The 17,953-nt window shown below is 37.4% G+C and overlaps 1 protein-coding gene across 50 annotated transcripts in view; it reads right to left on the reverse strand.

Annotated features, from left to right (window-relative positions):
* ANK2 (ankyrin 2) overlaps positions 1–17,953 on the reverse strand; it is a 199,522-nt gene that overhangs the window by 141,213 nt on the left and 40,356 nt on the right. For 8 of the 50 annotated variants that reach the window (XM_039338268.1, XM_039338269.1, XM_039338263.1 and 5 more), the window contains exon 1: positions 3,684–4,063. The exons of 10 other annotated variants lie outside the window; for them this stretch is intronic. In XM_039338268.1, coding sequence (XP_039194202.1) covers positions 3,684–3,818 — 135 coding nt within the window. In that variant the 5' untranslated portion in view covers positions 3,819–4,063. Of the gene's footprint in view, positions 1–3,683; positions 4,066–17,953 lie in introns of those variants that run through there. 32 more of the 50 variants (XM_039338304.1, XM_039338302.1, XM_039338308.1 and 29 more) reach the window with 13 other exon arrangements.

Raw genomic sequence — 17,953 nt, forward strand, 5'->3', positions numbered from 1 at the left:
AATCTACCTTAACATGTTTATCTCTCGGTGTGTGCCTGGCATTGAGGTCAGGCAGCCCTGAAGGATCTTTGGAATGTCTTAGGGTGCCCTTTGGATTTGGCAGTGGATATTCAGCCTTGCATCTAACTCAAATTAGTTTTCAGTCAGTATGTTCAAGGATGCATATTACATTACCAAATAGTCAGTTCACTTGTAGACAGAATGCATAACATGATAATATAAAATACTTAGCCAATCATATTCTGAATCAAGACTATGAATTGCTTTCAGTCAAAAGATACCATAAGGTAATACTTTGGACTTATTGTTGTCACTTAATAAACTGCAAATGCTAATTAGGTTTTATTTTTAAAAAGTGATGCTAATTTTCTTCTCTACAGAATCACATTATTTAAAATCACCAATAACATATTTAATATTTTTAAAAAAATGTTGTTCAAATTATATTAATTTTCAAGCCAAAGGTACTTGAAAAAATATTTTTCTTGATAAAAAGTACAATAATGACTTTCAACAAGACCTTAGCTTACTTTTACTAGTCTTTTAAAATACAGTGATTTTATGTTTCAATCAATGCTGCCAAATCTCATTAAATTGGATGACATTTTTGCAACTAATAAATAGTATCAGAGTAAATACAGTAAAATTGAGGTGGAAAAACAAAAGAAAGGCCTACTTTAGGGTACTCCTGGCTACCATGACATGTTTGTACTGCAAGTTATGGCATCCACTGAAATTGGCTTTCCGGTTGACTTGTGTTGAAAGACCAAACCTGAAGGGACCACGGATGTGAAGCCAAGTTGGCTGGGCAGCTTTCAGCTGTCAGCTAAGTAGCTGTTCAGAATTCAAAAAATGTGGTGGGGATTGCATTTGGCAGGAAACTGGAGGAAGGGATAGAAATAAACATGAAGTGATCAGAAAACCATGAAACTACCTTTTAATTATTAGGTATTTTCTGCAGCATTGGAAAAATGAAAGTGAGATTATAAAGACATATTTCAGAAGAAGAATATCAAGATTTTAATTAAATTGAATATGGATGGTGCCTAATTATTGCTACAGTTTAACATTTACCTACTGTAACAATATGTGACTAAGATAAATAACTATGTCCATATATCTTAGCAACTGCAAGGATATGTTATAGAGGAGTGTGACTAACTTTAACAATTTATAATAAAGTTTTTTAAAAAGACAAGGCAATGGGGGGAGGATTGAAGCAGATTTTTTCACTATTTATTCTTCATATTTTTCTGCTGAATTTCAGAGTCAATGTGATTTCAAGATCTTTTCCAGTAAAACTACAATTAATGCTTTTTAAAAAAAAAAAAAAAAACCCAGTGATTGTAAAACTAAACACTGACCTTCCTAATATATAAAGATTTAGCAAAATGTTATGATTCCATACGTCTAAAATATGATACTGCAGAAGTATCTGTTGTTTCATAGAGTGGGAATAAGTCCAGTGTATAGAATGGTAAAGCAGCAGATTTTAGATAAATATTAAAATAAACTTCCTAAGAGTTCGCTTTGTTCTATTCTACATCAGAATTAAATGGTAAAGAAAGTATTATACAAAAACTAATTGTGTCATTTGGATACTTTCTTGACAAGAAGTGCTTTATACAAATCAAACATAAATAAGCTATTCAAGTTAACTGAATTTGCATTGTTTCATGTCAAATTTACAAAGGATGTTCTTGAAAACAGAAAGATACTATATATATATATATATTAGAATGGCTATTCTATGTGTTTATAAAGTAGAAACTGACTGTCAATAATGAGGCTTTATGCTTGTAAACATAGGAGGAAGTTCCTAAGGAACTGGTCCAAAGGTTCTTTGATGTTTATTCATTTTAAATCAACTATTTCCATCTGCATTTAAATTAAAGGATTAGAATAATCCTATGATTTCATAACTTGATTCTAAATAATAAACTGGCCTCTAATGGAACAAGGATCAATCCATGCAAGGAAAATTGTTTTTATTCAACCATCATTCTCATACACAAAACATTTGAGATATTGAAGCATCTTCTGCATTTAAATACTATATGCACTTCCTATGTAGAAATTGTAAAAAGTCCAACCATTTATATATGCAATTGCATAGGCAAGCGTCTTCAGTTCATCTTGTATTTTTCATCAATAACATCTTTGTTTCTGCAGCACAGTAGCATACAGTATATGAAAAAGCATTAAATCCCATTCCCACAACTGAAGGTGTTACTCAGTTGATAACAAAATGTCTGCAAACAACCAAGTTCAGAGAGCATATGGCAGGCTGACACATCTATATACTATGTAATTCTTGCCTTCCAAAAGACATTATATTAGCTTATGTTAATTATATGTCCCCTAAATATAATATAGTTGAATTAATCTCTGAATTGTGCCAAGCCCTATGATTTTGTAAGGCTGGGTATAGTATACATATTCCAGATCTAATGCTATCAAAACAATAATACAAAAATAACAGTATAACCTGCTTTGTTTAAAATAAAAGAAGTCTAATATTCAAGAATGCATATCTATAAATTAGTAATTACAGTTTATATTCATTCACTTTTGTGAAATTATTAGGAATTATAAAATAATGCATGTTTTTAAAAATATTGATTCTCTTAGACATCATAAGAAATTTCTGATTGATTCAGTGAACCATGCTTCATGTTAACCTTTGGATTAAAGAAAGCTCAAAGCTCATCTGTTACAGATGGTGTTTGGATTTTTTAAAAACTAATCTATAAAAATCATGTGTTTTGTTTTCTCTGTCTTCATATGTCCACAAAAATCCTTCATATAAATAGTTGAGCTATTTTTATTACGATAAAATTGAATATTAAAATCCCTTAGGAAATTAAGATTTACTAATTGAGATAAATTATACTTGAGAACAAACATATGCAAAGAAACAAGCAGGAGAGAAACAATAGTGAATTTTGAACAATGAAGATGCAAACATACCATGTGAAAATTTAATGCAAAGTTTCTAACTACAGATAAAAATATTCCAATTAAATTCTAGTTCAGTTTAAAAATAAATAAACATGATTATTATAACATGATGCAAAGCTATTCATTCTCAGAGTAGATTCATATTCATATTTCTCTCTGTTAGAGATACAAAGATTGTAGCCCCAAGCAAGATGTTTTACATTAAATCTAACTTAATTTACTGAGACCTAATTCCAAGCAAAATCTATAACATTATCTGTTAACTGTACAGAACAAAGTCATCAGTCTGTCTTGCTCCTAGTAACTATAAACACTGATAATGTTGACTTATAAAAGCAAAGTTTGCTTTAGCTTTCTAAAACAAGAAAATGTATTTATATGATACTGTATTCTGTCAAAAGCAATTGTTTTTAGATTCCCAACTGTGCTAGTCCTTTTTTAAAAAAGTGTAAAATGCCATCTTACATTTCAACTACATTTTATCAGGAGGGCTCTAGTATCTACGATGTTTATACACTTAGATTTTATATACACACCAAAATATTCTGTGAGCTACTTTACTCAATCCCAGATTGCCTAACCAACAGCATCTTAAGACACAACCATCCTTGTATTTCAGCAGCTATTAACTGATTCCAAATAGTAACACTAACTCAGTATTTCCACATTATCTTTTTATAACAAGTTCCTTGTTCTCTCAGCTGTATTCTCTTTAGACTTACCAACCCCTCAGGATCTTTATTCACTCCATTATTGCATCCGTAATAGTCAGGAATTTTATCTGCATCTTGCACATTCCCTTGCACTCTTACACCCTTGTCTGTGCCGCAAGCTTGGCAAATGGGTGCATTGCCCATATCCTTCTGTTAATTCCTGTAGTGGGTTTGAGCTCGCAGAGTAAAATATTCCAAAATGATGAGTTTTGAAAATCGAGAATGATAGTTGTAACTTATATTATTTGCTCTCCTGAGTTTTCTTTGGCAAAGGTTTCTCTCTACTGGCCTAGGTTAAAAAGAAACTTTAACAACTATAGCCAGCATTCAGTGACCATTTCCAATTCAGGCTCTGCCTGTCTATTTTTACACCTACTGGCCCAACTATGCATGTAAATTGAATGGGGAGGGAGGCAGCCTGACTAGCTTTGAGTTAAGGCCCTACTGTGTGAAATGCCTTCACATACAGAGGTTATTGAATTACCCAGCTGCATGCCTTTGAATGTTTTGATTTTTTTCCTCTCCCTACTACATTATACATTAATGCTTGCTTACAGCATTACATTAATGTTGCTCATTTCTAAGTGGAGGGGCTGAAAGCCTTTTACTGTAAAATGATAACTATTAGGAATTTATCATATCAACAATACCAAACTATATGAAGACACTTCAAAAAATGACATTTCATGCAATTATAGCATATTCCTTCATACTGTGTTTTTTTCCTTCATGAGTCATGCTGTCCAAATTCTTTTTCACAATTTGCAAGACTATGGCATTTGAGTAGTTTCTATAAATTAAACTACACAATAACTCAAAAATAAAACATGAAACTACCTATCTGATTTATGGTGATATAAATGTGTTTTGGGAACAGTCCTAATCATAACTACCATATGAAGGTGAGGGATGTGAAATTTTATCTAGTCAACTACTTTCTTCCATCTCCCCCCTTTAAAAAAAAACCACTGAATCTACTGAATAAAACCAATAAGAAATCTATCTTCACCCAAATTTGAAACATCTCTAGAAGGATGTTTAAAGGATGTCATCGAGATCTGCTGAAAGTTTAAGAAGAGTTTGCAGGGATGTGATCTCCCCCATCCCATGCAACCCCATCCTGATAAGGGATCCTATAGATGGACAAGGCAGTTTAAAAACTTTTACTAGGCTTAAGCAGTCAGCAAGCCATGTTTTAACAAGTACAAACATTTGAATATTTGTCTGGTACATCAAGCAAAAGGATATGTTTTCATATCCTTAAGAAAACTGGGCCTATTTCCTCTCTTAGGCCAGAACTTTGCCTTCAATTTTCAAGGAAACATGACGCAGAATGCTATCAAAACATCTCAGAAAGAACAATGCTGTCTAATAATTTTATTGCATGCATTAAAAGTAAACTGAAATCTTGTTAGATATATATTTATTGATACAGAAATACATACTTAATCTCCAAAGAGCCAGTTAGAATCAAATGCAAATGGGGCAATATAACAGTCTCATAAATAAATATACAGTTTATTTAGGAACTATCTAGCATATAATCTCAGCATAATGAATATAATTAGAATTTGACTATGGTTTTAAGTTTTGATAACATTTTTGAAAGCATGCTGATTTTATACAAAATAATTCCCATTCTATCATCTATACCACCTATATGAAAAACTCTAGATCCGTGGTGGCGAACTTATGGCACGCGTGCCACAAGTGGCATGTGGAGCCGTCTCTGGTGGCACACGAGCCATTGCTGGGCCAAGTTGCTCCCTCTTCCTCTCCGCGCATGCGCAATCTGGGAATAGGTGAGAGTCTATAAAAGGAGCAACTTTCTGCAGAAGCAGCATTTACTGCAGACAGCTTGAAAACAAGCACGAGTCGGAACAGACAGTGAGCGAATGAGCGAGCTGACAGCTTGGTGGCCACTCCCACTTGGTGGCCATGCCCACCTGGCACCCAGCGATGCATAAAGTGGGTTTTGGGTTGCAGTTTGGGCACTTGGTCTCTAAAAGGTTCGCCACCACGGCTCTAGATACTTACAATAACAATTGCATCATTTTTACATTGCCCAAACAAACTGAAAAGAAAACTAAATGTCATTTTAAAAAAATTATTACAAAGACAGACCATGATAATTAGCAACTGAAGTTGTTGAGGCAAAAACTTTTGAAAGTCTATTAACCCAGAGTCTACAAACTGCAAGGAGTCATCAAATCCATCTCCAGACTGTCATCACCTTTATTTCACATAATGCAGTAACATACAGCATTCCTTTCTGGAAAGAATGTACAGAACCTTATAGGAAGAGATGGACTGGTAGGTGCAACCATGGAGAGCTAAGATTAGCACTTAGAATTGCACCAACTAATTCAATGACCAAAGCAATAGATATATTGAATGAAGGCGAAGATATATGTCCCAGAATAATGTTGCAGGATCCAATATGGGTCAGTCACCAGGACCGAGGCTTAGTTTTCCAAGCTTCTGGACTCATGCTGGTTCCCATTCTCAGGGAAAACCTCCGGCACAAGGCCAAAAGCTTGGAAGACTAAATCTCTGATCCTGATGATTGACCCAAATTGGATCCTGCAGAATTATTTGTGATCATTCATACTTGGAATACAGTATCTGGTTCCTACACCCAAGGCATGGAGCCTGAAACCCCTTCATTACTTTCTCTATTACCTTACAATGTCTGTTACACACATTGTACATCTCAGTGTCTCCTAGTCAAAAAAACCAAACAAAGTTTGCCATAAGTGTTTGATGAGGAAACAAGTGTCTGAACAGAGAGAGAAAAGGGAAAATAAAGAATTATCTTTGGGAATGAGAAGTTCTGTTCATTCTTTAAAACCTCTGAGATATCAGCAGGTATATATGGAACTTCTAAACATAGATAGATAAAACTTCTTCACAGGAACCTCTGTCAATTGCATTTAAATTTACTCCTCAAAATGCAAGTCCAGTTATTTGGCAGAGGGCAATCCTTGTATAGATTAGCTTTTGTCCTTATTTTAAGTATCTCTGGATATATTATTTGGCATTTGGCAATCCCAAGGTTTTGCAGGATGTATTTTATAAATACAACAGGTTAATTTTCTGTTCATGCAACTCTGATTTCTCAAATCCAATTTATGGCAACTAATAATATTATGAAAATTAAGAATATCATTTTAATCTCAAGATTTTTGCTACAATTCCATAAATTCAATTTATTTATATTTAAAACGTTAATAAGGAGATATTCAGACACTTTTGGTTAGATAATTCAAGTATTTAGCAAACTCTATCCATTCTCATTATTATATAAACTTAAATTTAAAGAGAACCATGTTTTACACAGGCAATCGCCTAGGTAATTTATGGTATTAGAAGAATGTTGCTGTTTTTTTTAAAGAAAGCAAATATACAAGATTTTGCAATATATACTGTAAATATTTAGATATAAATAAATATTCTTATAAACCAGTTAAAAATAGAAAAATAGTATGTTTAGTAGTATCTGTAATATTTAGATTATTTGCACCCATATAGATATCCAAAACAAAGGGATACATATTTTTCCAAGTTCGGTGTTGTAAAATGTTTCAAAGCTATCAAAGCAACTAATTCCATTTTTGGCCTGATTAAGGGAGTAAACAGCATTCCAGCCTTGAATATAATTAAGGACCAAGTTTCAAAATCTTTATAGAAGGGTGGACATTTCCCAAGATCATGTTATTAATACAGTTGTTGTGGATCTGTTATATTATATCCAGTGGCAGCTAAGGAATAAGAACAGGCCAATTGTTATAGTAATCTATGTTGTATATCAATCCATTATACAATGAAAGCACAAACAATGCGAAACAGTTAGAAGTTTCTTTTTACTTTTGAAGTTTCTTGCACTTTTTTCAAAACGCCTAAGGGCCATTCAAAGTGCAGGATATCTTAGATCTAACTGGTTTGTTGTACCATGAATGATTTGGTCTTAGAACTTGCAACACTGTACCCTTTGGGGAACTAATATATTCTTAATTCCAGTTCTACATTAGATTTTAAAAACTAACATTTGTTAGGATTCTAAAAACATCATTAGAAGATGCTTTATGCTTTACCATTGCTTATTTCTATTTGAAAGTTTACTGAATTTGCATATCTTATTTCACAAATAATAGGACTCAGAATAGCTAAGACAAAGCTTGAGGGTATTCCATATGTTGTTTCAATTATACATAACTATATCTGCTCAAACTTTCAAAAAAGTGTTCTACAGTTAGTCCTTGACTTATGACTTGTCACTTGGCAACTTTTCCAAGTTATAACAGACCCCCAAAAGGTATATATTTGAAGATTTGATAACTGGCCCCCTCCATGGTCACATGGTTGCATTTTGGACTCTTGGCAACCAGCCTGCATTTATAGCTGTTTGCAGCATCCCATAGTCAGATGATCACAATTTACAACATTTTTGCTAGAAATGTGATGAGCCACTTAATGACCAGCATGATTTATGACTGAATTTCCAGACTTAATTATCGTTCTAACTATAGGACTATCTGTACATTTCTGTTCCTTTACATGTCATCCAAATCATTTTCTACTGAAAGTAAGGTCACTGGATGTCTAATGCATTAACTACTGGCATTGAATATGAGCTGGCCAGTCAACCAGTTTTGGGGGGTAGAAGAATGGTCTATTTCTGGCAAAAAATAAGAATATGTACTACAAACTAACAGAATGTATTCTGACTGCAGGGATTCATTCGTAGGCTGAAATCTTCTTTACTAGAAGGATCTTCTCTTTAGCAAACTTTGAGGTATCTTATCACTTCACAATATTTATCATGTTTGAAAGCTGATATTTGTTTGCCTTTGGTTTTTCTAATCTGGATGTGTTTCTATTCTTATTGATCTCACGCAACACTAAGTAAAGACAAAAGACGTAAAGACAAACCCTCAAAGAGCACTTTATTAACAGTAGATGCAGAACACCTCTTGAGACCTGATGGATCAGACAGCTATATACCAATTATAGCACATAAAATCATTTAAAAGTCCTAAAAAGATTTATATTTTTCTTAAAATACAATTTTTTTCTATTTGTGGCATTTAGTTAACTGTTACTTTACATCAATATATTGTTTAAAACAATAGACATGTCTTTGCTACCAGAGCACTATTAATTATTGTTAACAGAAGTGACCAAATGTATTAGCATTTCACTAATACTGCTAAATATATCCAAGAGAATCTATATAAAGCAGTGCTGCTACCAAGGATGTAACAGCACTATTTTTGCACTTATGGATGACAAATATTCAAAGTGCTTTGCCTACATGATATAGCAATTCTAACTTTGTAAGATAGCAATGCTAACCTTTTAAAAGACAACGATATTAACGGAAACACAAAGGAGATGTGAAAATACTGGCTGCCCATGTACAAAGAAAAGCAATGAGAAAATTATTCCCTGTGCTGAAAACCTTTTGAGCCTGAAAACTTTTCTATTGTTGATTTTTAAGTACATGCCAAAGATGTAGGTTCATAATCATGGGTTGCATTCAGCCTGCCAAAAGTACCTTTCCTGCAAGCATTTGCCTGGATTCTATTACCAAATTTCGGCGGCACTGAAAGCTTCCATTTTCTCTTATCATCCACAACCATTACTAGTACTGTACCAACAGCACCATTTCTGCTTTCCTTAATCCTTCTTCACTTTATAGAATAAGATAAAGATATATAATATAGATCAGTGGTTCTCAACCTTTTTAATGCCATGACCCCCCAACCGGTCGTAAGTTGAGGACTACTCAACTGGTGCAGCACCGTTTGCAGAATGGGACTTTTGGCGGGCTCAGCAGGGCAGAGATAGCCTGGACAATTCCTATTGGCTTTTGAAAGCCAATAGAATTAGACTCTATTCAAGAGAGTCTATTCTATTGGCTTTCAAAAGCCAATAGAATAAAAGGGAGTAGCACAGGAAAGGAAAAGGGGGAAAAATGGCGGACTGCATTGTTTGGCGACCCCCATGAAATGGTTGTTCGACCCCAAATGGGGTCCCGACCCACAGGTTGAGAACCACTGATACAGATATATCTATGAGCCAGTTCGATGTAGTGATAAGGGCATCAGGCTAAAAACCAAGAGATCATAAGTTCCAGTCTCTGGAGAGCCTAGACCAGGGGTAGGCAACCTTGGCTCTTTTATGATTTGTGGACATACTGGCTCAGGAATTCTGGGAGTTGAAGTCCACGAGTCATAAAAGAGCCAAGGTTGCCTACCCCTGGCCTAGACCCAAGCCATCTGGGTCACTATGGGCCAGTCACTCTCTCGCAAACTTAGACAGTGAAAACCCGTTTCTAAAATCTTCCCAAGTTAACTCTAGGGAGTTGTCCAGGCAGTCTACAGGAAGCAACACTGACTTGAAGGAACAAAAAGGCAGGGGAGAGAAGAGATATCTATCCTACATTGTACTGTATATTCTCTCTCTCTCTCTCTCTCTCTCTCTTTCTCTCTCTCTCTCTCTCTCTCTCGCTCTCTCTCTCTCTCTCTCTGTTTATGTATACAATAGCAGTATGGATTTGCTGTCATTTTTAAAAAAAATTATCAGGAGCAATCTAACTATATGTAAGAATGAGTTCATTGATTGTTAACATTACAATGTATGAAATTGCTATTCCTCTCTAAAGCCAATCATTTACCTAACAATGGCAGGCAATTAAACAGTGATTAGATATTTTCCATTGATCCATATGTGCAAAATCCCTTCTCTTCTACAAATCCTCTTATAGCAATTTTTTTTGCTATAGAAAAAGGTACGAGCTCTTATCCTACTAATGAGTTTATGCCGTGTAGATAAAATAAAATGCAGCAGCAGCAGCTTTGCTATACTTGACGTACATTTGGTGAAAACTGATCCATTTCATTTTTAGATAATATCCATAAACCTCGTGGTTGATTTGACAATAAGGATAAAATAACAATCTTGTGGAAAACGATCTGAGCCAAATTATCCATTAAAGTTTAATAATTAAATACTCGACCAATTAAAACTGCTTATTCTTAGCCATCTTTTAAAAATAATCCCCAGAAGGCTGTTCTTATATGTGAATTCATCAGTGTATTAATCACAGTAATCCCTTCTTGCTAGTATCAGAGACAGAGCAAGCTTTTATCCAACATAAACATATGTCTCTATATTCAGCATTCAGACATAAAAACACTCTATCCTAATATTTATTTATACCATTATTTATACAGTATTTCTGTCACACTGAATGACTCATAATAAACATATCATACCAATACAATGTCACAGTAAGAATACACATTATTAATTAGCCTAGCCAAATATATTAAAATGATAAAAGATGAAATATGATAATTAAAAGTTAATATAATTTTATCACAACATGATACTGCATGTGTACCTCACAGTTTTGTCACAACATGATACTGCATGTGTACCTCACTTATGCATGGATGGAACAAACTACGAACTGTGAATACAGCTGTTTTGCCATACTGGTCTAAACCAGAGGTGCCCAACCTTTTGGGCACCAGGGACCAGTTGTGTGGAGAGAGGTTTTTCTGTGGACTGAAGGGGGCGTGGTTTCATGTACTGCCTGCATCCTGCGGATGGGGCTTTGCTTGTTTGTGCGGCCCAGTTGCTGGTCCATAGACCAGGGGTTGGGGACCCTGCTCTAAACCATTCGACTAGCTTGAAATAAAACATAAAATTACACAATATTTTAGCTAAATTTGTAAAAACATTTTAGTTCCATATAGACACAATTTAATATGTGTAACTTAAAACACTCCTTAATTGTTGAGAGTGTTCTAAACAAAGAAAACAAAGGAGAATAGTAATCTCCATTGGTGTAGATATTTGCCATTGTTTCAATCACATTTCAAAAAGAATTAAACCAGGAATCAACTTTCATAATTCACCAGTTTTTAATAAAAGTTCATTCATTCATTTAAAAGACTTATGTGGTCACCCATTCTATATATTAAAATGCAGATGAATTTAATTTAAAGTCAGATTAATTTAAGTCTTTAATTGTATTTAGTGGTGTATTGGAGCATGTTATTTGAGATTGGCCACTTCAACTAACACTTTCCCGTACATCACCAAATATAATTCTCAGGCTCCAAACTGAAGGTTCCCAACACTTGGGGATGTCATTGCCAGGATGTAGATCACATTAGAAAATTAACTCCACAAGAAGGCTAAAACTATTGTTATTGAGATTGGCTATAATAACATAATCCTGATAGTGCTGTCCACCTGCTGCCACAGAAAAATGTATTTCCTGGGCCCAGCTAGATGGCAATATTTGTGGGAAGATACCTGTAGAGAGGCATTAAAACTAATACCACTTATTTATTAATATTTTTCTGTATTCCACAAGGTAATCATATCAGGTCTATAAAAGTCCAGAAGATTACTAAATAACAGAAAAACAGAACAAAACTAGACTAGATATGGTAGCCACATAATTAAGGCCTAGTATTAATGTGCAGGTTTTTGTCTGATTGGACCTTTGAGACATAGTATTTTTTGATAAAAAAAATTGTTAGTGTGGCCCTATGGCTTATACTGGATTTTTTAATCTTTCATTTTGTATCTTTCTGTTTGATATCTGTTTTAATCCCTTTTCCAAAGATTATTTATCTGTGAGCTTTGTTTTTAAAACAAAGTTAAAAGTTAATTTTCCATAAGTTATTTAAAGTTATTGGGATACTTGCTTTAAATGTACTTTAAAACATGGATGGTTGCAATCTATATTCAAAGCTATATTGTGGATCCAAAAAACTCTTTCTGTTATAACCTTTTCACCAGCAACTTAAATAGTCCAACCTTACCATTGTTACATATTGTTCTGAAAATAAACTTTATAGGAAACATAGGTTTACCTGGTGATTTTCATTATATGGCAGTCCAACAGTCTGCTGTCAAGTTCAGAAATGTCAAGCAGCGTAAAATTGTTATACAACATAATAGAAAGACTAAATAATTAAGCAGTGTGTGCATTATTAAACATGAAACATCTTAAGATGTTCACGACTGGCAACATAATGGGAACTACATGAAATAGTAAAATTCTCAAGTGCTTAAAAATAATTCCAGCTTTTCTGGCCAGATTGTGAAAAGACCATGTGACACCCTCTTTGAATTCAAAGGAATAATTTTTCTAAATTTAGAGATTTAGAATTCACGTGTAAACACTCTGAAAGGGTTCTACAGAGAATGCCTCCATTCGGCAAACAGTCCGTGTGTGGCTGCTTTTCGATAGATCTGAAAATAATTTTAAAATGAAGAAAAAGAAAACTCTTGAGCCCTGAACTTTTGAACCATAATCAGATCACCAAAAGGCTGAAATATTCTAATGCTCTACACTCATTACAGTCTTTTGTGATGATTTTAATACAAAATTATGGGCAACTTGCAGATACAAGAAAGCTGTAGCAAAACCTTTTGTTATTTCAAATCAACATATTTTCCTTATTCCTGAAGCTCCTGCTACATACAATTCTCGTTCCTATAAGTTCTGTCTTCCTATTTTCATTGTCTCTTCCAGAATTCTGACTAAAGCAGAGTAAAATTAACTAGGCAGAATAAAAGGAATAGCTTTAGAGATAGTGCTAAAAATAGCTATTTAATTTTTTTTAGTCCTCCCAACTATGCTATACCCTTGGACTTTTCTGTGCAATAGTCTTATATTTCTCAAACCATCCTATTGCACACAGTGCATTATCCGTATCCTAAATTTGATTCCCTACATGAAATGGGGAATGCTGCTATTTTGCCCTTTGCGTTGAGAAACAGATATCTTCAAAAATCACTGAACTGAAATGAGACAGTCATACTGGGTTATTCCATTTTAGAATGGATACAGAAAATTACCATATCAGAGAAAGACCTGGGCTTTTATTTAATTTCTAAAGGAAAAGTAATGTAGCATGTTGAAAACATTTAAATGTACAGTATTTTTCTTGTTTTTCACAGGATTCCATATTCCAATTCATTTTTTTAGCTTTTTCTTTTCTTGGCTTACAATTTTTAAGGCTTCTTATTCAGCTGCTCTCTAAGACTCGATCAACTCAGCAATAACCTTCACTAGCTGAGGAAATTGTTGTCTTATGTTTTTTCTTGATTACCGTTCTCAGAAATCTACTGATACTGTAAATATATTATTTTATTTTACTACTTTGCTTTGACTCATAAAGAATTAATAAATTAAATGAATAAATATATTCTTTTGTGTTTCGGGGTTCAAGGCATTGAAGCACGACACATGTTGTAACCAAACTTCTTTATTTGCTCCTTAACTTCACTCAACTCTGCAAATAGGCACTCAGGCCTTTTATAGTTTTCCAACCCCCAGGCAGTCCAGCAAATAGGGAACCCTCTTTCTTCGCGCCTTGCGCATGTGCAGAAGTCCGGTGCCAGCCAATCAGGTCCTGGGCAGCTTTTAGGTTGCCCGGGACCATTTGCAACATTTCTGGGCCTCATCAGGCCCAGAACACAACACCCCCCCCCAGATGGAACACACAATTCCAATTATTCCTAATAATAATAAAAAAGAAAATAATATTCCTGTTCACACACAGGCAAAACATTCTTATAAAATAATAATGTTATCTGAACAACCCACCCTTTAATGTAGACTTAATGTGTCTATCTTCTACCAAGCGTAGGTCTCATTACCTTGTCCTAGACCAGCAAGGTCCCTTTGTGATGACAGAAACCTCACATATTCTCCCAGATGCTTAGGAGGGGCCTTAGCCAGTTGCGACCTACGCAAGGTCAGGGAGGGCGCCTGGCCTGTCAGCTCACCTGCCCGGCTGGGCAGACCAGGACTTTTACTTGAGGGTGCCTGGCCTACCAGCCCATCTGGTAAGCTCGCTAGACCAGGACTTTGGTACTCATAATTTGCAGGTGACCCCTGTTGAGGCATGCTGGCTGAATTGTCTGGGCTCTCTCCAGGTCCCCTTGGAGAAGGGAAATCTCCCAACCCGCTGGTGGAGCTGAGGACTTCCCAACTACCATGGATTGCTCCTGGGAACTTAGTCCCTCGAGCCTGTGACCAGTCTCGGACGTGACCTGCATTGCAGGAGTGCCCCAATAATTCCAGTCCCCCGTGTAAGTGGCCAAGGTGCCAGAGTCAGGAGCCGCCTCTATGGCAAACCTCTTCTCAGGAGAATTCCTGTCTGGAGCTCTTGCGGATGCACCAGCCACCGCTCGGGATGACTTCCTATTTAGAGCAACTGCTGATGCACAGGACTCTCTGTTCAGCATAATAGCTGAATCGTGAGGATGCCTTTGCTCCTCCCCTGGGGAATCCCTAGCGACCTGTGGCAATTCCCAGGAACAGTGAGGCTGGTTCTCCGGATGTTGACCTGAAGTGTACCAAGTTCCTGGGCCCCCTCCCCCCGAGAGCAGAGGCAGGGGCAGAATGAACGGGGGACAACCGCCAGTGCAGTTGGTCAATGTGACGCCGAAGAACGCGGCCATCTCCCAAGGTCACTTTGTATGAGAGCGGTCCTGAGATCTTACAGATGACAGCAGGGATCCAGAGATGTCCAGGACCATAGTTCCTTGCCCAGACCGGATCGCCCACCTGAAGTCTCCTAGGAGCCCGCGGCTGTGACACCTGTGAAGCCACCCGGTCTGGGTGCAGTCTGTCTAACTTTGTGATGAGGCGGCGACCCCAGTGTAGTTCAGCTGGGCTCTTCCCGGTGGCAGTGCATGGTGTGGTGCAGTGTGCAAGAAGAAAATCTGCTAACCTGTGATGCCAGTTGCCGTGTGTTAGTCTTTTGAGCACGTCTTTGGTGGTGCACATCATTCTTTCAGCTTGCCCATTGGTGGAAGGGAGCTGACGTGGCATGCTGTATCAAGTTGGCCTGAAGGAAGGCCTGGAACTCACAAGAAGTAAATTGAGGACTGTTGTCAGAAACGAGAACATCAGGAAGTCCATGGGTCGCGAAGATTCCTCTTAACACCTTGATGGTCCTAGCAGTAGTAGTGGAGGAGACAGGTACAATCTCTAGCCACTTGGAATGGCTATGCCAGGATAAGGAAGAATTGCCCCTGAAAGGGCCCAGCATAATCTAAATGTACCCTTGACCAAGGGCTTTGTGTCTCCTCCCACCTGTGTACAGGGGCCTGAGGCATTTCAGGCTGTGATTGTTGGCACACCTGGCACCTGTGCACCTGGGCCTCGATAGCTTTATCAAGCCCAGGCCACCAAAGATGGCTGCGTGCAAGCGCTTTCATGCGCACAATGCCCGGATGTCCCTCATGCAGAGAGAACAAGACTCTAGACTTCAGTGAGGCTGGGATAACTACTCTACTCCCCCTAAGAGGCACCCATTAAAGGTAGACAGTTCGTGCCTCCTTTGCCAGAAGCTTTGAAATGTAACATTTGGACACGTGTCAGGCCATCCTGACAACACCCATGTCAGCATGCGTGTAAGCATGTGATCAGTGGCAGTTTCTGCAGCCACGTCCCTAGCACTGAGGGAAGATTCAGGTAATTCCTGAATAGAGAGAATATTAATGGCAGGGGCAGGATCTGCCTCTATTTGAGTGAGAGGTAACCTATTGAGGCCATCTGCATGGCCCATTTCTTTGCCAGGTTTGTGAATGAGCGTGTAGTCATATGCTGGCAGCAAAATGGATCACCTCAGCATATGTGGGGGAAATAATGTGAGGGGTTTGTTTGGTCGTTGTAAACAACCCCAGCAAAGGCTTGTGGTCTGTATAGACCGTGAAGTGACAGCCATATAAGAAATCATGGAATTTCTTTATGCCAGCCACTATTGCCTAGGCTTCTCTGTCAATGTGAGCGTAATTCCACTCTGCAGATGACAGAGTCCTTGAGTAGTAAGCCACAGGGACTTGCGTCCCATCAGCCTTTAGGTGACTGAGTACTGCACCACCCCATAAGGGGATGCATCACAAGCGATGCATACAGACAGTTGCTAATTAAAATGGGCTAATACCGCATTTGATGAGAGCAAGGCCTTGACCACCTTAAAACTCCTGTCATGGACTTTAGTCCACTGCCATGGAGCTTGCTTGTCTAAGAGCCGGTGTAACGGCTCAGTCACTGCAGCCTTATGGGGAAGGAAAGCATGATAGAAGTTAAAAAGTCCCAAGAAAGCCTGAAGCTCGCTTTTGGACTTGGGACAGGGCCTTCTGAATGGCCTTCAATTTAGATTCTGCATGGTGGATGCCTTGAGCATCTATTTTAAAACCTAAAAATTCTGTGGAAGTAACACCAATTTTGCATTTGTCCTTTTTTAATTTGAAGCCCACTTGACGGAATCTCAGCAACACAGCCCTTAATCTTTCAGCCAAATTCTGTGATGACTCCCCTGCGATGAGGACATCATCGAAGTAGGGGCAAACCCCCAGAATACCCCTGAGCATGCGCTCCATGACGCTCTGGAATATGTCAGGAGCAACATTCACCCCAAATTGTAACCTTTTTACCTTAAAAGCGCCCCTATGGGTCACTATTGTTTTGGCCTCAGCAGTTGTCTCATCAACAGGTAGCTGTTGATAGGCTGTGCTAAATCAGGCTTTACAAACAGTTTTCCCCCTTTGAGGGAGGCCAAAATATGACTCACTACTGGTATAGGATATGCATGCTGTTGCAAAGCTGTGTTCAAAGTACACTTATAGTCCGCGCAAATTCGGACTTCCCCATTAGCCTTTAAAGGTGTCACAACTGGACTTGAGTCCACAGGTTCCAAGATGCCCTGCTGGAGCAGCTTGTCCAGTTCAGCATCAATCTTGCCCTTGAGGGTGAAGGGCACCCTCCTAGGCTTAATCCTAACTGGTGCGATGTTTGGGTTTAATCGCAAGGCAATGGGAGGCCCCTTGTATGAACCAAGCTCTGAACTAAACACATCCGCAAACTCTCTGCAGACTTCTGCAATTCCTTGAGTTTGCAGACTATTCAGGCCAGTCACCTGGATTCCCAGGGCCTCAAACCAATCGAGTCCAATTAGTCTTGTACGATCACCCCCTACAACCACCACATCTAAGAAGCCTTGGAAAGCCTTACCCTGCACTTTGAGCATGGTTTCTCCAAGCACATTGACCTTTGAATTTTAAAAGTCAATAAGAATTAAGTTCGATGGCCTGAGTTTGACTCGAAGGCCACTACTGCAGCAAATCCTTTTAAAGGTATTGTGTGAAATGATCAATAGAGTGGACCCGGTGTCCAGCTCCATCGATAAGGGAACCCCTTGTAACTGTACATCAATGCAAAGTTTCTTTTTAAG

The sequence above is a fragment of the Crotalus tigris genome, unplaced genomic scaffold, assembly GCF_016545835.1.
Source record: "Crotalus tigris isolate CLP2741 ecotype Arizona unplaced genomic scaffold, ASM1654583v1 scf7180000017695.2238764, whole genome shotgun sequence".
Taxonomy (NCBI): Eukaryota; Metazoa; Chordata; class Lepidosauria; order Squamata; family Viperidae; genus Crotalus; species Crotalus tigris.